The sequence below is a fragment of the Macaca nemestrina genome, chromosome 9 (genome assembly GCF_043159975.1).
Source record: "Macaca nemestrina isolate mMacNem1 chromosome 9, mMacNem.hap1, whole genome shotgun sequence".
In the NCBI taxonomy this organism is placed as follows: domain Eukaryota; kingdom Metazoa; phylum Chordata; class Mammalia; order Primates; family Cercopithecidae; genus Macaca; species Macaca nemestrina.
Window position 1 is genome coordinate 126,100,197 of NC_092133.1, and position 20,798 is coordinate 126,120,994.

At 45.3% G+C, this 20,798-nt stretch overlaps 1 protein-coding gene across 1 annotated transcript in view; it reads right to left on the reverse strand.

Annotated features, from left to right (window-relative positions):
* The window catches only part of LOC105488229 (transmembrane protein 236), a 57,648-nt gene extending 51,655 nt beyond the window's left edge, over positions 1-5,993 (reverse strand). Inside the window, exons 1-2 of the mRNA XM_024794877.2 lie at positions 5,536-5,993; positions 4,802-4,920 (exon numbers count right to left, since the gene is read on the reverse strand). Coding sequence (XP_024650645.2) covers positions 4,802-4,860 — 59 coding nt within the window. The 5' untranslated portion in view covers positions 4,861-4,920; positions 5,536-5,993. The remainder of the gene's footprint in view (positions 1-4,801; positions 4,921-5,535) is intronic.
* Between the last annotated feature and the right edge of the window lie 14,805 nt (positions 5,994-20,798).

The following is a 20,798-nucleotide window of genomic DNA, read 5'->3' on the forward strand; positions in this document are numbered from 1 at the left end:
GAATCACTTCAACCTAGGAGGCTGAGGTTGCAATGAGCCGAGATCATGCCACTGCACGCCAGTCTGGGTGACAGAGCAAGACACCTTCTCAAAAAAAAAAACCAAAAGCATATTTGAGCACTTACAATGAGCATTTTAGTATGTGTGGGGGTATGAAGATGAATGAATGACAGAAGTTCCTGTTCTGAAAATGCTTGAGGTCCAATGGAGGCGATAAACTGAGGAACCACAACAAAAATAACCGAGGTCAGAAGACTGTAAACGAAGTGCTACAGGGACACAGGTGAACTGCACCTTGCTCCACCTTGGGGTTGTGGGAAGAGGATGGGCACATAAGCACGGTCAGGATGGACAGGGGCACTGTGGTGTTGGTGACATTTCAGACGCAGCCAAGGAGGCTGCAGTGGTTAGTGAGAATCTGGTGTGGCACAGCAGGAAACAGGAGGAGGCAATATTAGAAAAATAGTTTGGGGAGCCATTTGGGGTGGCTCATACCTGTAACTCCAGCACTTTAGGAGGCCAAGGTGGCTTGATAGCTTGAGGAGGCCAGGAGTTTGAGACCAGCCTGGGCAACATGGTGAAACCTCTTCTCTACAAAAAATACAAAAAATTAGCCAGGCACAGGGTCTCATGCCTATGGTCTCAGTGACTCCGGAGGCTGAGGTGGGAGGATTGTTTGAGCCTGGAAGGTTGAAGCTGCAGTGAACTGTGATCATGCCACGGCACTCCAGCCTGAGCAACAGAGCGAGACCCTACCTCGAAACAACAGCAACAAAATAGGTTGCGGTAAGAATGTCGTGTCCCATTAAGGATTTGCGGGGGGCAGGGGGCGTAGCCAGCAGTGAAAAAGCAAAGTTTTCTGAACACAGCAGTCCTTTGGTCATCTGGAAAGGAGGCTCGATGCTGATGTGGAGGAAGGACAGAGCAGTGCTACCCTGGAGGCAGGAGGACAGCTGGGAACCAGAGAGGAGCCTGGGCTAGAGGTAAGAGCCCCCCAGCCAACACAAATGGAGCGGGAGTGATGAAGCGGGGTCACACCAGCAGACATTGAGCCCCGTCCCTTCTGTGGCCTTTCTTGTGCCTGCTGTCACACTGATGCAGACCCATATTTCTCTAGGCTTCTCTCTCTCAAGGTCCTCGGCAGAAGGGGCCCTGGGCTGCTGGAGTTCCAGGGTGCATCGGAGGCTCCTGGTGTGGCTCTGAGGATTGATGCTTTCTGCCCTACCACTGCCAGACAATTAGTCAGCTGGTTCTTCAAGCCATCTAGTTATTTTATTTGAACTTGGATTTTGAATCCATTGAAGTTTAGCAGAAATTCTTTCAAGCCAAAGAAGAGACTTGGAAGAACAGTGATAAAATATGAAAGGATGGGGTGGAGGCCCATCTGAGCAGCAGTTCTGTCGTCAACTACTTTTTTTTTTTTTTTTTTTTTTTTGAGGTGGAGTCTCGCTCTGTCACCCAGGCTGGAGTGCAATGGCGTGATCTCAGCTCACTGCAACCTCCACCTCCCAGGTTCAAGCAATTCTCCTGACTCAGCCTCCCAAGTAGCTGGGACTTCAGACGTGCGCCACCACGCCTGGCTAATTTTTGTATTTTTAGTAGAGACGGGGTTTTGCTATGTTGCCTAGACTGGTCTTGAACTCCTGACCTCAGATGATCCATCTGCCTTGGCCTCCCAAAGTGCTGGGATTACAGGTGTGAGCCACTGCACCCAGTTGCCAACTACTTCTAATAACTTACCATTGACATCAATGGTCAGTATCATTCCTGATGAAAATGCCTATTTAAATGATACTGGATATAAATTATATTTTAACCTCCTAACACTCCATCTTGAGTCACTAGCGCTCTGTTGAATCATAACATCAGCTACACAGTTTGTGTCTGAATAGGAATTACTGAGCATTTGAAGAGAGTTATTGAATAGCTTGGCTCTTGAGAAAGAAGTCTCTTCCCCGGGTCTATAATTCCATTTTGAATGCTCAATTTTTATTTCCATTTAGAAGAATTTAAAACTGACACTAGCTTTCTATTTCTCACCTGTGACTTTCCTCTGGTTCAGAATCTTCCTCCACCTTTATTTTTTAATTTTTTGAGACAGAGTCTCGCTCTGTTGCCCAGGCTGGAGTGCAGTGGTACGATCTTGGCTCACTGCAACCTCTGTCTCCTGGGTTCAAGTGATTCTCCTGCCTCAGTCTCCCTAATAGCTGGGACTACAAGCACCCACCACTACACCTGGCTAATTTTTGTATTTTTAGTAGAGATGAGGTTTCCCCCTATTAGCCAGGCTGGTCTCAAACTCCTGGCCTCAAGTGAACCACCTATCTCGGCCTCCCAAAGTGCTGGGATTACAGGCGTGAGCCACTGCTTCCGGTCACCTTTACCTTTAAAGATGACCCCAAGAGTGTTAGCATTCATGTGACATGACCTGTGACCAGTGTTTTCTACCTCCTGGAATGCTCTGGTCACTGGCTGTGGTTTCTTTAGGAGAAAGGCTGTGATTCTCGCTTTCTGCCTGCCACGAGCCCAACTCCATGTAAAGAAACAATTGAGTGTGTCCACGTTGTCCTTTGAACACTTCCTGCGTGCAGATCCTGGCCGTCCCTGTTAACTTACGCTCTGCTTAGGAATTTAACACAAGTGCCCCGCGAAGACCCGAGGACGTTGTTGGAGTAAGTACACTGGGCAAGTTAGGGCTAGGAAGGGTGACCTACCCACAGTCCATCTCCCTTCTCCAGCCACATCTTCTTGAATGAATGGGTCCTGGGCCATAGAGTGTCCAGCCATCTAAGTGTAGCCTGGCACAAGCCAGGTCAATTGGATTCTCACCCTTAGGAATTTGAACTCAGAAACATGGGGAGAATTTGGTAAGTGGAGCAAAAGAAGGTCATGAGTTTGAGTCAGAATTAGAGCAAGCCAAACTCTACGGGCTGGAACCTCCACTCCTGGCATGTTGTCAATTCTATCTGATGAATGAACAAATAGAAGCCAGGCAGTGAGGGAATAGAAGAGTGAGTTGAGCAAGGAACCTGGGAGTGAGAAGGCTAGGACAGATCAACAGGGAGAAGCAATCGTACCAAGAAAGACCAGTCTTTACAGGCGCCTGAGCTGTTGAAGCTTCCAGCTCACATGTGTCCTTACAAAAAGTGGTCTTTGTTCTTTGCAAGAGAAAGGGCTTGAGAATAAGACAAAGGAGTGTGTTCGTGAGCAGAGGCCAAATACCACTCAGAAACCCCATGGAAAATCACCAGAAAATACAGGAGAAAGGATGGAAAAAACTCAGAGTTAATCAGAGAAGGCTTCTCAAAGGAGGGAAGCTTTGTATCGCTCTTTCTGTTGACTCAAAGCGGTAGCTGTATACCGCTACAGCAATTTTCTCTGCATAGTGTAATAATATTTCCTTTGAAAAATTGTTCTGGCTGGCTGCAGTGACTCACACCTACAATCCTAGCATTATGGGAGGCCAAGGTGAGAGGATTGCTTGAGGCCAGGAGTTTGAGACAAGCTTGGGCAACATGGCAAAACCTTGTCTCCACACAAAAAAAAAAAAAAAATTAAAAATTTAGCCAGGCATTGTGGCATGCACCTGTAGTCCCAGCTATTCGGGTGGGAGGATTGCTTGAGCCCAAGAGTTCAAGGCTGCAGTGCACTTTGATTACACCTGTGAACAGCAAATACATTCTAGCCTGTGGTAACAGAACAAAACCCCGCCTCTAAAAATAATAATGATTTTTGTCAAGGAAAAGTAGTTCTAAGAATGTTTATGATGTAGTAAGACAGGGAAGAGGATGGGAAAGAGAAGCAAGTTGTAGATACTATGTCTAACAACATGAATGGTACAATCTTTTTGCTTTCAAATATTGTAGTTGTAGGTTTCTACGTAAATTTTAAAATCCAGGAAGATACTTGTCAAACTGTTCACAGCGCTGTCCCTGGAGAATGGGTGAAGTGGGGTGGAGGGAGTTTAATAACAATTTTGTGCGTGGTTTTTTTTTTTTTTAATCTTTCCTCCACCAGTTTGCTTTCCCTTACTTTACAGAAGCCAAATAATCTGGCGTGAACCCGGGAGGTGGAGCTTGCAGTGAGCCGAGATCACGCCACTTCACTCCAGCCTGGGCGACAGAGTGAGACTCCGTCTCAAAAAAAAAAAAAAAAAAGAAGCCAAATAATCAAACTGCCCTTCAATTATTCTTTTAATGGTAGTACTTAAGAGCAGTGAAATAGTCAAGAGGCAAGCAGAAGACAGCAGACAGGCTTGAACCACTGTTTTCTGGCTGGGCCTTTGGGTAGAATTGGATTGTCCTCTCCTGCTTTCATAGGAAAAGGCTGAAAAGGGAAGCTTCATCCTTCCACAGACACTTGTTTTCTCTTCTGCTCCTCTGTGCAACCTTTCCTAACTCTCCTTTTCCAAGCAGAATTAAGTCCTCCTTCCTTTCTCAAAACACCTTTTTTTTGAGACAGAGTCTTGCTCTGCCACCCAGGCTGGAGTGGAGTGGCACAATCTCGGCTCACTGCAACCTCTGCCTCCCGGGTTCAAGGGATTCTCCTGCCTTGGCCTCCTGAATAGCTAGGATTATAGACATCCTTCACTATGCCCAGCTAATTTTTATACTTTAGTAGAGACGGGGTTTCGCCATGTTGGCTAGGCTGGTCTTGAACTCCTGACCTCAGGTGATCCACCCGCCTTGGCCTCCCAAAGCGCTGGGATTACAGGCGTGAGTCACTGTGCCCAGCCTCAAAACATCTTTCAGATGCTTGTAGGGTAGCACAAATGATAAAAATGTCTATATCATTCACTTACACACTGGGTCCCCTACAAAACCCTGAGCTCCTGGAAGGCAGAGAGCATCTGCTTTTCATCTGTGTCTCCTCATTTCTCAGCACAGTGTCAAGCGCACAACAGTCCGTTAATATGTATTCCTGGAAAAAAGGAAAGCACAAATGAAGTATAAGAGAAGTGAAGGCGGCCAGGCACAGTGGCTCATGCCTGTAATCCCAGCACTTTGGGAGGCTGAGGTGGGCAGATCGCTTGAGCCCAGGAGTTTGAGACCAACCTGGGCAACATGGCAAAACCCCATCTCTATGAAAAATACAAAAATTATCTGGGCATAGAGGTACACACCTGTATTCCCAGCTACTCACGAGGCTGAAGAGGAAGAATCGCTTGAAACTAGGAGGTTGAGCTATGACTGTGCCACTGCACTCCAAACCTGGGCAACAGAGTGAGACCCTGTCCTCCTCCCAACTCAAAAAGAGAGAGAGAAGTGGTGCGTTACGAATAAAAATTAGAAAAAAAAAATTTAAAGAAACAAGAATACAGCAGAGAAAAAAAAAAAAAGAGAGAGAGAGAGAGAGAAGTAGGCAGCAGAAGGAATGTGCAGGGATTTGATCATGGCTAACTCTTTTTTTATGCCAAGGGAGAGTCAGCTGTGTCCCACGCTGACATTTCAGAAGGAGAAATCATATTCTATGAGTCTCAATTCAATCTACTCACTCAGTCTACAGGCTTCAATGTCCTCTCTCGCTCCTCCTTACCCTTGCAATGCTTGGCTCCAAATAAAGCTACCAGATCTCTTTCTCCATAGCCTGGCTCCTTGGGGTCTCAAGGTAAAAGAGAAAAGACAAAGTCCCCGTGGATTGCAGAATTGATTAATCTCGTGATGCCTGTTGAAAAAGACTATGACCCTTTCCAAGCCTTCCCCATAGCTTCATAGATGTGAATGCTACAATATTTCCCCAGCCTTCTCCAACCTGTGGGCCCTCAGAAAATGCACACGCCCTAATGGGTTTGCACCATTAATGAAGGAGACTGGAGAGGACTGTCTGGTATTTGACTGACCCGAGGCATAGCCTTCAATTATTTCAGAGTCTTCAGCCCTTTTGAGGTGTCATTTGCCTGAATTTTACAGAAAGGATCAGGAGGCAGTGAATGTTCCTTCATGAGGGACAGAGCAACTAGTGAGCTTGGCAAAGAAAAAGAAAACTACTATGCCAACACTAAGCCACCGGGAGGAAATAATCCCAGACCCCTGACTTGCAGACAAAGACAACGGGAGATGAAAGAGGGTTTAAGATCACCTACCTACCCTTCAGCTGGGACCCGTTTACTCCGATCCTGATTCCTGCCCTTCTAAGTCCTCTGATAAGTGTGCCATGCAGTTGCACTGAGGTAACTGGAAAGACACAGAAGGGGACATTTTCAAACCACCCAGATTCTTTACTTGGATTAACCCAGTACTGATTCAAGGAACTCTGCGCCTTAGTTTGCTCTTTAATGCTGGGTTTAACAACTTCCTAGTAGGAAACAGATTTGGGTTTCTGAAGCTGGATCCGTGGTGAAAAGACTGAGCCTTGTGGTTAGAGTTCACTTCCATGTACGAGTGTTGATGCAGTGTTTTTTATTTTAGTAAGCAGAAGATATCATTCTGTTCAGGGGAACACCTGTTCTCCACACTTCCAACTGTCACTTCCTTCCTGCAGGCAGGAAGTCAAAAATCGAGTCTCTAAAATTGTTAGGAAGATCATTTGTAATCTCAAGGTTTGCTCATTGTTTTCGGTGTAGGGTCTGTGAAACACAATGTGCAAACTGCCAGGAATGTTCTGGCATATCCGTGGTTTGTTTCCTGTGATCTTATGATGTGCAAAAAGGCAGGAGCTAGTGGAGTGAAACTGCTCTTGGGATGGAGCTGAATGTACATAGAGCCTAGGGAAGAAGTGAAAGTAGGTTCCGGGGCCTGGTTTACTGTTCATTTAATAAAATTTCCACAGAGTTGCTGATCACCGTACGCAGGCGTGACCAAGTAAATCATTTGAAGTGAATTTAGTAAGATGATGTCACTATCCAATATAAGCCCCCTTGACCAATTTTATGCTATCATAGTCCAGATTATGCTAAATATATACTATAGGAAAAAGTATTATTTCATCTGTTTGGCTATCAAATAAGCAACTTTGTAAAAGCAAAGATGACAGCGTATTCACTTTTGTGCCCTTTTATAACTGGTGACTTTTTTTTTTTTTTTTTTTGAGACGGAGTTTCGCTCTGTCTCCCAGGATGGAGTGCCAAAAAGCTCCGCCTCCCGGGTTCACGCCATTCTGACTCAGCCTCCCGAGTAGCTGGGACTACAGGCGCCTGCCACCAAGTCCAGCTAATTTTTTGTATTTTTAGTAGAGACAGGGTTTCACCGTGTTAGCCAGGATGGTCTTGATCTCCTGACCTCGTGATCTGCCCACCTCGGCCTCCCAAAGTGCTGGGATTACAGGCGTGAGCCACCGCACCCGGCTGACTCTGTTCTTGAAATTAACAAAATGTATAGGAAATCCTTAAAAAAAAATTACGCTCCCTTAAAATGTCATTCCACGGGCCGGGCGCGGTGGCTCAAGCCTGTAATCCCAGCACTTTGGGAGGCCGAGATGGGCGGATCACGAGGTCAGGAGATCGAGACCATCCTGGCTAACACGGTGAAACCCCGTCTCTACTAAAAAATACAAAAAACTAGCTGGGCGTGGTGGCGGGCGCCTGTAGTCCCAGCTACACGGGAGGCTGAGGCAGGAGAATGGCGTGAACCCGGGAGGCGGAGCTTGCAGTGAGCTGAGATCACGCCACGGCACTCCAGCCCGGGCGACAGAGCAAGACTCCGTCTCAAAAAAAAAAAAAAAAAAAAAAAAAAAAAAGTCATTCCACTAAAATTTCCCAGATCCTAAAAGAGAAAGAAAGTGAATTAAAATTTCCCACTCCACTATGTAGTCATCACACACATTGTGGTGTGGTAATGTGTAAATGAGCTAGAAATGTTTTTAAAACTGTATTAAAGGAAAAAAGGAAGTCACCTCACTGTTTGCAACAATTCTCAAATTTTATTTTTCAAGGGACTAAAACACGTGAGCCTTTTGGTATTGCAGAGTAACAAATTTAAGCAGAAAAAGTGTAGGTACAGGCCTAATCAATTAGCATAAATTCATCCCAAAGTTCACAAGGATGCTTTAACCTAAATTTCCCACATCTTCACTGTTGAGGATTTGATAAGTTTACAACTCTCCAATTCTTCCTTAGGTAAGTTAAAATATCTTGAAATAACTATTAGTAGTCCTGCCCACCATATATTCACAAAATAACAACAATGTTCATTGTGCAGTTAATGTGATCACTGTAGATAAAAGTTAAAATAAAATTTCTAGCCCGGCGTAGTGGCTCATGCCTGTAATTCCAGCATTTTGGGAGGCCAAGGAGGGCGGATCACCTGAGGGCGGGAGCAGTGAGCCAAGATGGCGCCATTGCACTCCAGCCTGGGCAACAAGAGCAAAAATCCATCTCAAGAAAATTCCAAGTGATTTGCCTGTATGCAGTGCTTCCTAACTCCACTGGGTGGTGCAGGTTTGGTTTTGTTCTGTTTTCATCACAATTTTTGAGTTGATATCTATATACACATAAATATTTTTTTTGAGACACAGTTTTACTCTGTTGTCCAGACTGGAGTGCAGTGGCACAATCTCGGCTGACTGCAACCTCTGCCTCGTGGGTTCAAGCGATTCTCCTGCCTCAACCTCCCAAACAGTCGGGCGCCACCATGCCCGACTAATTTTGTTTTTTTGTTTTTTTTTTTGTTTTTTTTTTTTTGAGACGGAGTCTCGCTGTGTCTCCCAGGCTGGAGTGCAGTGGCGTGATCTCGGCTCACTGCAAGCTCCGCCTCCCGGGTTCACGCCATTCTCCCGCCTCAGCCTCCCAAGTAGCTGAGACTACAGGCGCCCGCCACCACGCCCAGCTAGTTTTTTGTATTTTTAGTAGAGACGGGGTTTCACCATGTTAGCCAGGATAGTCTCGATCTCCTGACCTCGTGATCCACCCGCCTCGGCCTCCCAAAGTGCTGGGATTACAGGCTTGAGCCACCGCGCCCGGCCTAATTTTGTATTTTTAGTAGAGACAGGGTTTCACCATGTTGGCCAGGCTGGTCTCGAACTCCTGACCTCAAGTGATCTGCCTGCCTTGGCCTCCCAAAGTGTTGGGATTACAGGCGTGAGCCAATGTGCCTGGCATTGAGTTGATATTTTAGAAGATATTAAAGGTTTGGAATCTTCCAACCTAAATTATTCCTTTTCAAAATTCAGGCTATTAAGTTGTGAGTCTTGTGGAGATAATATGTCATGTTGAACTATGTAAATTTGGTTCATTTAGTTTGATATTCAGTGAGGTAAGTCAGAGCTCATCTCAAAAGCCACTTAGATCAACGCCCTAGGCTTCACCATAATTTTCCGGGTCCTCCACAATCTCTCCCCTACCACCTTTCTCTCTGACCAAATTTCCTCTCTCATTGTCCTCCTCAATATTCTTCAAACACACGAAGCATAAAGGCTTCTGTTTGACTTTGCCCTGTTGTTCTCTTGGCCTGGGAAACTCCCCAGGGATACCCAAAAAAGCCAACCACCTCCGGTTCTTCAGGTCTTTTCTTAAGTGACATTTTCTCATGAGACAACTTACCTAAAATTTCAACACCTCCCCAGCTTCCTATCCCTCTTTCTGCCTCATTTTTATCGCTTAACATTAAGTAATGTAATATTTTACTTTTAGGTTAATTGCCTTGTCTCCCTCAAACAGAAATGTAAGTTTCTTGACAGCAGGAATTTTTACCAATTTTTTTTTTTCCTTGAGATGGAGTTTTGTTTTTGTTGCCCAGGCTAGAGTGCAATGGCACAGTCTTGGCTCACTCTAACCTCTGCCTCCTGGGTTCAAGCAATTCTCCTGCCTCAGCCTCCCAAGTAGCTGGAATTACAGGCGCCTTCCACCACACTCGGCTAATTTTTTTGTTTTTTTAGTATGTTCACCATTTTAGCCAGGCTGGTCTCGAACTCTTGACCTCAGGTGATCCGCCTGCCTCACCCTCCCTAAGTGCTGGGATTACAGATGTGAGCCACCGTGCCTGGCCACCAGTTTTTTTTTTTGAGACAAGGTCTGACTCTGTTGCCAGGCTGGAGTGTCGTGGTACAATCCTAGCTCACTGCAGCCTTGAAATCCCGGGCTCAAGTCATCCTCCCACCTCAGCCTCTTAAGTAACTGGGACTGAGGTGGTGCATATCACCACCTTAGCCACCTCCTGCCTAATTTTTATTTAGTAGAGATGGAGTCTCACCATATTGCCCAGGCTGGTCTCAAACTCCTGTCTTCAAGTGATCCTCCCACCTCAACCTCCCAAAATGCTAGGACTATAGGCATGAGTCTAATTTTGTTAGTTAGTTTGTTTTTAATACAGTTTAAGCACAGAGAATGTGCCAGTTGTTATTCAGGAAATTTTACCTGAACCTCCAGGTTGAGCACATGAGTTCAAGACCAGCCTGAGCAACATGGTGAGACCCCCATCTCTACACAGTATCAAAAACTGGCCACACGTGGTGGTACACGCCTGTAGTCCCAGCTACTCAGGAGGCCGAGGTGGAAGGATTAATTGAGCCCAGTAGGTCAAGGTTGCAGTGAGCTATGATCATGCCACTGTATTCCAGCCTGGGCAATAGAGTGAGATCCTGTCTCAAAAAAAAAAAAAAAAAATTTACAACAAAATTCATTTAAAAATTGAGCAGATGTTTATTGCAATTCATGAATCAGGACAGCATCTCATTCGATAAAATAGGATAAGAACCTTGATGAGTAGAGCAAAAGATACTGGCTGAACAGACAGAAAAGGGCTGAAGAAAGCAGAAATAAGAAATGAATAGCAGATTAGTCTTTTAAAAGTTACTTTATAAGTTTAGATCCGAGGGGGCTTCTTAGCGTGTTGGCTCAGGTACACTGGGCCCCTTCTGATTGGCTGTACAGGTACACTGGGCCCCTTCTGATTGGCTGTACAGGTACACTGGGCCCCTTCTGATTGGCTGCTATAAATCTCCAGGTGTTTGGAAAACTTCTCAAAGTTCAATTTGATGACATGGCACTTTGAACTTTCAACCGATGACTGCATTTGGGTTTAGTCTGATCTGCTGGGAGCCTAGATCAAAATAATGGCCTCCCATAAACTTAATTTAACACTAGTCTAGCTGGATTCTTTCAAAGCTCCTAATCGAGATACACTAAATTCACTACAAAACACTGAGATAACGGCAGACTAGATCTAATTACCCAGCTGCAAGCAATATTGGTCCCTATTTCTTCTTATCATACTTAAGATGCTAACCTTGTGCTGTAGTTTCAAATGCATATTTCTCTTATTCATTTTACTTCCTTAAAGGTGGTGACAGTATCTTGTGTTGGGGGAGCCCCAAGACCACCACCCATTTCAATAATTGTCTAGGACTCACAGGAGTCACATATGATTGTACTCAGGGCTATGATTTTTTACACTGAAACAACTTGAAGGAAAATCAGCAAAGGGAAATGGCACAGGCGGTGAAGTGCATGGGAAACGGGGTGCCAGTCTGCACAGGTCCTCTCCCAGTTGAGTCAAACAGGACATGCTGAGTTCCCACAGCAATGGGCCATGACAACACATATGAAAGGTTGCCACCAGGAAAGCTCCTCAGACACTCAGTACCCATGGTTTTCACTGGGCGCTGGTTGCCAAGGCACCTTCTGCCTGGAACCCACCAAAATGCCAGGCTCCCGGAAGGAAAGCAGGTGTTGAGCATAAACCACATCATTCATGCAAATCATTTAGGCACAGTGAGCCACTCTTATCAATTCTGGGAATTGTGGGAACCCTCCCGAAATTTAAGTTCCCAGACGCCAGCCAAGGGCCAACTTTGTAAACAGGCCTTTCAAAAGATAGCAGTCCACCTGCTCGGTTAACTGTTTTCTGTCCACTCACTCAGTGTTAGATCCCGCTAGTGGTTAAACATCTGCTGAATTCTATTTTCACCTTTATATCATTGTTAAAATGAAGCAATGGGAATGAAATGAAATCATCATACATACCAACAATTAGTTACATTTTTAAACTGTTCACATGGATATTTTTTAAAACTGTGTCTTGCCATTTCATTTGAGTATATTTTTTGTTCCTATATTATTTAAGCATGGATAAACCAATTTAATGTAAATAGTCATCATCGTAAGTACAGAGATAAACAAAATGTAATGGTTTAAATCACCACCACAGAGGTAGTGGCCCAGGTATGACTCCTATTTTCAACATTTATGTATGATCTGACTTAAGGTATTTAAATTAATCTATATGACCCTCCTCTGTAATAACAATAATACTTTGAACTTATATTTCAAGGCCAATATCAAACTGTTGAGAGATTGACTCAGGCTAGTAGTAAACCTACTAGTCTCAATAATTTAAAATACTTGACTGACTGGGAGCTGGGTGTGGTGGTGTGCCCCTATAGGCTCAGCTACTGAAGAGGCTGAGGTGGAAGGAATACTTGAGCCTACGGGTTCAAGACCAGCCTGGGCAACATGGCAAGACCCTGTCTCTTTTAAAGAACAAAATTTTTTTGAGTGACTGGACAACTCTAATTGCTGGTAGGATCCAAGCCTACTGATGCTAACAGATATTTCAGCAAGACTCTGGTGGAGTCTGAAGCAAGCCCCTGTGGCTCACCAGGGGGTTGTAAGAATGACTTCTGCTGTGCCATGACGGGGCCCAAAATGATACTCTACAAATGACACACTGTGTCCTCAGGAATAGAAGAAAGTGAAGTGAGATGTCTGCCTTGGCAGATCACCAGTGACTTTTATCATCTTTTTTTTCCCCCGGACGATGCCAATGACTGCAATCTATGAGATCCTGCCTAGTATGTTTCCTTAATAGACTCCACTCTGTATTGAAAAGGCCTCATATATGCTTAAAGAAAAGCACAGAGGTTCCTTTGATTTCAACTTGGAATATAATTGGTTCCCCTTCACAGCTCCTCGTTACCATTGAGAAAAGAGGTTCAACTGGTAGAATGGGGCAAGGGGAAGCCTTGAAATTTAGGCTGGGGAGTTTTAAACCAAGTCTAAGACAGAGGGTTGTAAGAGAGGCTACAGAAAAGAGTTCTAGGCTGGGTGTGGAGGCTCATGACTGTAATCCCAGCACTTTGGGAGGCTGGTGGATCACCTGAGGTCAGGAGTTTGAGACCACTCTGGCCAACATGGCAAAACCCCATCTCTACTAAAAGTACAAAACAAAATTAGCCAGGCATGGTGGCGCGCACTTGTAATCCCAGCTACTCAGGAGGCTGAGGCAGGAGAATTGCTTGAACCCAGGAGGCGGAGATTGCAGTGAGCCAAGATCACGTCACTGCACTCCAGCCTGGGTAACACAGCAAGAGTGTGTCTCAAAAAAAAAAAAAAAAGAGTTCTAAAGGGTTCCTGAAGCACCTGAAATTATACGAAAAACTCTAGGCAGTACTTTTCTGGTGAAAGGGTCCATAGCTTTCTTCAATTTTCAAAAGTGATCTTGACCTCAGAATGTCTGTGAAGCTTTAGACCAAGAAGGTGAGGACCCTTGTTGGAAAGGAGGAGGCTGCATGGTATCAGTGTTTCTCAAACTGGTGTGACCGAAGGACTCCCGGGGGGCGGTGAGGCACTTAATTATAGCTTTCCAGTCCCATCCCAGATTGACTCAATTGGAATCTGCAGGCAAAAGGCCTGGGAATCTGTATTTTACCAAGTACCCCTCTGATGTTGTTTGGAAAACAGAGGACTTGGGCATCTTTAAAATCCATGCCAGGTTAAACATTTCACAGTTCCAGGATTTTTATGGGCCTATTTCTATTGGTAAAGGCCTATAGTACTCTACTTCTTGAGGGTTGCTAGGAAAATGGCCCCTCAGGGCCTCACTTCTGATGCTTTCAGAAGACACGGCTCTGAAGTTCCTTGCATCTAATTCTCTCCTCCAGAAAATTCAAATTCAACCATTTTAAAAACCTTGATACACATTATAATTCATTATGTGAACCTCTAACAGGAAAGTAAGACATAAAGGCAACAGCTACCCCTTGTCTACCATATGGCCTATAGCATGACCATCCTTCTAATTCTGCAGAGAAACACCAGCTCCGGCTCTTTTGATTGTTGAGAAAACCCAGAATGGTCCACATATGAAGGAAATAAAATTGTAAACATCGGTGCGTTCCAGATGTCATGGAAGAACAGTGAGTCATAAACGAACTGTCCTGTAGTGTTACATTTTTTCCCAAATAATCTGTCCGAAGTCTACATCATCTTCCATTAAATGGCTAATTTGGATTTTTCAAGAGTCAATCTCAGCAGCACCACCTACTGATTAATTCAGTACTTTATGTAAATTCTTAGCAATGTACACAGCAAACAATTAACTCGAAAGAACCTAGAACATGTTTTGAGTTTTCATAAAATAATATGCATGGTGATATAATTGTTAGAGAAAAATTTAATGTTTTTGCAGGTGGTGAGTTAAACAATGCCTGCTTCAATTGAGTATGTCTCCAGCATGCTGGCTCCCCTCCACTTCTCTCCCTGTCCTCAATATTTCCCCATCACTCTGTATTCGAGTTGGGTTTGGCCAGTGAGAGGACTGGCAGGAGGCCAGTGGGCAGCAGCAGAAGCGAGGGCGTTGATTCCCTCTTCCCTCTTTCCCATTCACTGTGCCAGTTTCAGCTGTCAGTCCGTCCCTCCCCCTAGGCCCAGCAATCACGGTGCACACTTGCCGCTGTACACTTGTTCCTCTGGGCCCAGGGCGGTAACAGTTGAGGGTGTCTGTTCCCTTGACCTTCAGTAAGTCGTTCTTTCAGAAAAGCCTGTCCCCTGAAGCTCATCAGTGTGATTCTCCAGGGCTCTGGAGACCCAGCTTGCAAATGGTGAAGCGGAACCGGCCACCCACTCAACATTTATTAAGTGAATATTGCAAAAATGATTGCTCTTGGTGTAATAGTAGATAATAAAGATTCCATTATTTTCCACAAGAAGCTCAAATTTACACACATGAAGGGGATTAGCGTTGACAAAAAACCATTTTTAAGGCATGTGATTCAGCATAACTACTTAAATTTCTATACACAATTGTATTAATCTTAGGTACTGAATAGGTAGAACTTTGGACCAGTTATGTCTCTACAGTTTCCCGCAAGAGTCTGACATCGTTTACTATCATCAGATTAGAACCCTAAGGTTTATTTAAACGATCTTCAATAAGCAAACTAAAAACCTGGAACCAATTCTTTAACCCACACATAATGGAGACTTCTGCATTCTAATGGGGCATTCTTACATGCAAATGCTTACCTTGGAGTCCTTCTGTGGGACACGCACACACACACACGGAAAGAGAAAAATACAAAATTCTCCATTAGTGCAAGACCCTGGAGAACAAGGACCTGCTTTATTCTCCCCTGTGGCCTCCAGCATTCTCAGGAGGGGCCTCCCATGCAGTGGAGACTGAATCAATTGTTCGATGACAAGATGGGAGACAACACAGCATGGCAGACACAAGCACAAAGGTTGCCTAGGTTTGCACCCCAGCTATGCCACCTGCTAGCTGGATGACCTTGGCCAAATGATTAACCTCTCTGTGCCTCAGTCTCCTCACCTATGGCGGGCGTTATTAGTATCATCCTAGTTTAAAAGAGTTATTTGAAAAGCACTTAGACTGGTGCCCGTCCCATAGGAAGGACAAGAGCTTGTTGAATAAATAAAGTGATGGTATTTTTCACATCACCTGGAGCCACTGTAGCTGGAAGGGCCTTTAAGAGATATAATTTTCTCATTTTATTTTATTTTTATTTATTTAAATATTTATTTTTGAGACAGAGTTTCGCTCTTGTCATCCAGGCTGGAGTGCCATGGCATGATCTCGGCTCACTGCAGCCTCCGCCTCCCAGGTTCAAGCGATTCTCCCGCCTCAGCCTCCTGAATAGCAGAGATTACAGGCACGCACCACCATGGCTGGCTAATTTTTTTTTTTTTTCAGTAGAGACGGGGTTTCACCACATTGGCCAGGTTGGTCTGGTCTTGAACGCCTGACCTCAGGTGATCTGCCTGCCTCAGCCTCCCAAAGTGCTGGGATTACAGGCACGAGCCACCATGGCTGGCCAATTTTCTCATTTTAGAGATGATAAACCTGAGGCCCAGAAAAGGTGAATTCAGTAAGCCACCGCGAAAGGTGTGGTCACCTCTCTCCTGGGAAGACCTGCTTGTTGATACACATATTTTATAAATCAGTGGGAGTAATTTTATCCAACCAAACAAAAATCCCAGCCCCTGACCCTAGGGAATGAAAAAACGTGGGCTTCCAAGCCTATTCTGGGAAAGGTTTAGTCATAAGTGGGTTAACTTGGGTTCCACAAGAAACGACTTTTTGACTTTATTATTACCATCCAATGTAACTGTCAAGACCTATGAAGGCAAGCTGCAAAGTCAGTCAGCCACAGTTCCCGGAATGCTGACAGAAGGCACAGAGGCATGGCTCCAAGACAAAGAACTACGACGTAACTCACAGCGTTAGCAGGAGCCGGAGCATCATTTCCTGTGCCAGTTCCTCAAGCACAGGGGATATAAGAAGGGCAGGTGACAAGGGCAAAGGCAGTGAGCTGCAGAACAAAACAGGAGCCCTGAGCTAGATCTCTCAGTCTTTCATCATGGTCAGCCTGCCTGCGCTTTGCTCTAAAGAGGCACCAACTCCATCTTCCAAGGGTGTAAACAAACCTGCCCTTTGCTTCAGAAGGAGACGCTGTCTGTATCTCCCAAGGCTGTGTGCCATACAAATATCCTGGAAAAGATGGCCTAGAAAAATCACTGTCATCGTCTCTGCTTGCAAGATGTGCAAGAACTATGGAGGATTATCTCCCAATAATTTCTACCTTCCATTTCTACACCATTAAGCTTTTGGCAAATGTTTCCATGCATACGCCAATCCGTCAGCCACTATGATTAATCCATCTGACAGACGTTGGGGCCCAATCTGTTCCATGGCACATTTAATTAAAACTACCACCAACACACTGCAAGCAGTAGGATAAGGCCAACTTCAACCATGCCCCAGTGGCCTGGACCCAGCCACTTAACTCTCACAAACAATGAACTTACCTTCAAAAATCAGCTAGACCTGAACTTCCTCTCCCTGAAGCAGACCAACGTAGGATGCAAGTAATCATCACCAAGGACAGGCAGCTAATCAGCACCAAAGCCACATCGGTCAGCACCTGAGAAACAGCTTGTTCATGGGACCAGGATACTTAGGTGACACCAACTAAGATTTCACTCTCATCGGCAGATTTTCCTTTGACTAGATTACCTCCTTTTTCCTCCCAACATTTTTTTGTTTTGTTTTGCGATAGAGTCTCGCTCTGTCGCTCATGCTAGAGTACAGTGGTGTGATCTTGGCTCACTGCAACCTCCACCTCCCGAGTTCAAGAGATTCTCCTGCCTTAGCCTCCCGAGTAGCTGGGATTACAGGTATGCACCACTGTGCCTGGCTAATTTTTGTATTTTTAGTAGAGACAGGGTTTCACCATATTGGCCAAGCTGGTCTTGAACTCCTGGCCTCAGGTGATCCTCTCACTTTGACCTGCCCAAGTGCTGGGATTCCAGGCGTGAGCCACTGCGCCCAGCCTTCCTCCCAACTATTTCAAGTTCGGGAGTACATATGCAGTTCTGTTACATGGGTAAATTGTGTCAGGGGTTTGGTGTACATTAATTCATCACCTGGGTGGTGAGCACAGTATCCAGTGGGTAGTTTTTCGGTCCTTACCCTCCTCCCATCCTGCACCGTCCTCTTGCTGGATTTCTATAGTTCTCCACATGCCCCACCCCTTCTGGGTCACGTGTTTTCTATTGCTGCATAACAAATTACTACACATTTAATGGCTTAAAACCACCTACACTGATTATCTCACAGTTTCTGCTGGCCAGGAATCTGGACAGGGCTTAGCTGAGTCCTCTTCAAGGCTGTGATCAAAGTGTTGGCCAGGGCTGGGTTCTCCTCTGGAGGCTCGTCTTGGGAAGGGTATGCTTCCAAGCTCAGCCTGCCAGCAAAACCATGACGTAATAATGTCAGCAAGGAGTGATGGCCCATCACATATGCCATAGTCTATTGGTTTTCAGCAAGTCACATGTCCTGCCCATACTCGAAGAAAGGGAATTAAATAAAGGTCTGAACATCACAAGGGCGGGCCCATGGGGACCCACTCCAGAGTCTGTCTGCCGAAGACACATTCTTTAGGCTCACGGCCAGGTCCTAGAAGCCATAGTCCAGCACTGTCCAAGAGAAACAGAATGTGAACCATGTGTGTAATGTTAAATTTTCTAGCAGCCATATTAAAAAAAGTGAAAAGTGCATACACTACAATACTATTTTATGGATGCAACGGTTACCGTGAAATACAGTCCCACCAAAACAGCTTACAAAATAGCTTACACTGCTGGTTTTAAAATTTAAATTAATTCAAATGAAATCAGATTTAAAATTCAGTCCCTCAATTGCACCAGCCCATTCCAAGTGCTCAATAGTCCAAATGAACAGAGAGGTCTTAGATCTACCCTCTCTTTAAAGCAGGAAACAATGCTTCAAATATCCCCTGGGTCAGGCAAAAGTGAATTGGTGACAAGATGCTCTCCTTGACCTCTAAAACCTCTTCTCAGGCTTCGATCTTGGCCACTGTCCTTATCAGGCCTGCACAACCCGGTTTTAGCAAGAATCCTGCTAAGTCAGTTTAGAGAGAAGCCCTCCTGCCCTTGAGATCTGATCAAAGCCCTCGCCCTCCACCCTGGCTAGCTGATCACCCTGGCCTGCTCTTAGCAAGAATCCTCTCTATCCCTGAGGTCTCCTCTTAGTGATTTTCCACCTATGGACTACTCCCCACCACTCTTGGTTGTAAGTCCCCATCTGTCTTTACTGTATTCCACTGAGCCCAGTTCTGGACGCAAGTCTCTTTTCCCTATTGCAATAGTTTCTGTGTAAAATCTCACAGGCCGGGTGCGGTGGCCCATGCCTGTAATCCCAACACTTTGGGAGGCTGAGGCAGGCGGATCACCTGAGGTCAGAAGTTCAAGGCCAGCCTGACGAACATGGAGAAACCCCGTCTCTACTAAATATACAAAAAAATTAGCTGGACATGGTGGCACGTGCCTGTAATCCCAGCCACTCAGGAGGCTGAAGGAGGAAAATCGCTTGAACCCGGGAGGCGGAGGTTGCAGTGAGCCGAGATGGTGCCATTGCACTCCAGCCTGGGTAACAAGAGCGAAACTCCATCTCTAATAATAATAATAATAAATGTCTCTTTACTGCTTTGACAAGAGTCCATTTCTGATTCTCCCCAACAGTTGGGAGGGCTCAGTAGCAAACTGGAGACAGCACGGATAGTTGTGGGAATGCAGGCTTCATGTTTTTGGATCTGGGATTTTTTTTTTTTTTTTTTTTGAGACTGAGCCTCGCTCTGTCGCCCAGGCGGGAGTACAGTGGCATGATCTTGGCTCACTGCAAGCTCCACCTCCCAGGTTCATGCCATTCTCTTGCCTCAGCCTCCCGAGTAGCTGGGACTACAGGCAGCCACCACCAAGCCCAGCTAATATTTTGTAGTTTTAGTAGACAGGGTTTCACCGTGTTAGCCAGGATGATCTCAATCTCCTGACCTCGTGATCCGCCCACCTAGGCCTCCCAAAGTGCTGGGATTACAGGCGTGAGCCACAGTGCCTGGCCTAGATCTGGGATTATTGAAGGAGCCCAAAGTCTGTATTTTTGGTGGGAAATCACTTAGACATAAAATACTATCTATTGAAAAAACATTTTTTAACCCTGCGGGCCAAATAAAACATGTCAGACTGATCTGGCTGAGCCAGCAGCGCTTAACCCCAGCTTTAACGTACCCATCTCCTACTGTGGTTCCTTCTCTACTATTTTGTCAATTTGAATCACACAGGGTAATCTTATTTCCTGAAAGTTTTGGGGAGCTATAGCACTGCAGTCTTTAAGAAATGACCACACACAGGGAGAATCCCCAAGACCAAGGCCCCTCCTGGGCAGTGGGAGTTCCTCTTCCCCAGTCTGTCCCATGCCATCCCACCTACCCTTGCTTTCCATTTCACTCGAGGGATGGTTGGACAGCAAAGCAGGAAAGCGAAGATCTCTTTTCCCATCAGGCTCTTTTCCAACTCATAAATGTCCAGAAGAAAAGAGAATATATTTTCCTGATTAGTTATACTCATTCTTTTGTATATTTGCATTTTCCCCCAGTTAAGAATGAAAAGCAAGACAGGGCAAAGGTTTACCTAGTTTACCTTGGTGCTTCCTACAGCAGAATTAAGATAAAACATGCCATAAAATTGCTGGAATCATAAGGAAATGAAAATCATAATGAAATGAGCATTGACTTTGAAACCCTGAGAGCGCATTCAATGAAGATTATTTAATGAGGCGTTTAGGGGCAAAGAAAATGACCACCTTCCTTTCTCCTGTCCCCTCCCCACCACGGGCCCTGCTCCAATAACTGGTTGCTCAACTGCCTCTAAGGATGGGTGTAGGGCTTCGGATTCCTCGGGTGGATATACAAGGTGTAGCCGCTCAGAAAAAAAAACAAATTTAAGGATTATCATGATAAACAGGTATCAAATTAGCCTACCTATGGCCTCTGTCTGTTTCAGTTGGGCCTTCAATCCACAGGAAAAACCACAAAAAGTTGCTTGAGAGAGAGAGAAAAGGAGGGGCTGAGAAATTGTCTTTAGTCTTTCCATGGATCAGGTAAAGTTATCAAAGAGGAAAGAAGGCAGGTAGATTTATCTCTGGGACTCCCAAAAAAGGACGACAGCACACTGGCCTACACCAGGTATTCTGAGGGTAGCGATGGGAAGCCCCACCGCTTCCGGGAAGGTGGAGGAGCCTCAGAACCCACGGATGGCCACGAGGAGATGCGTC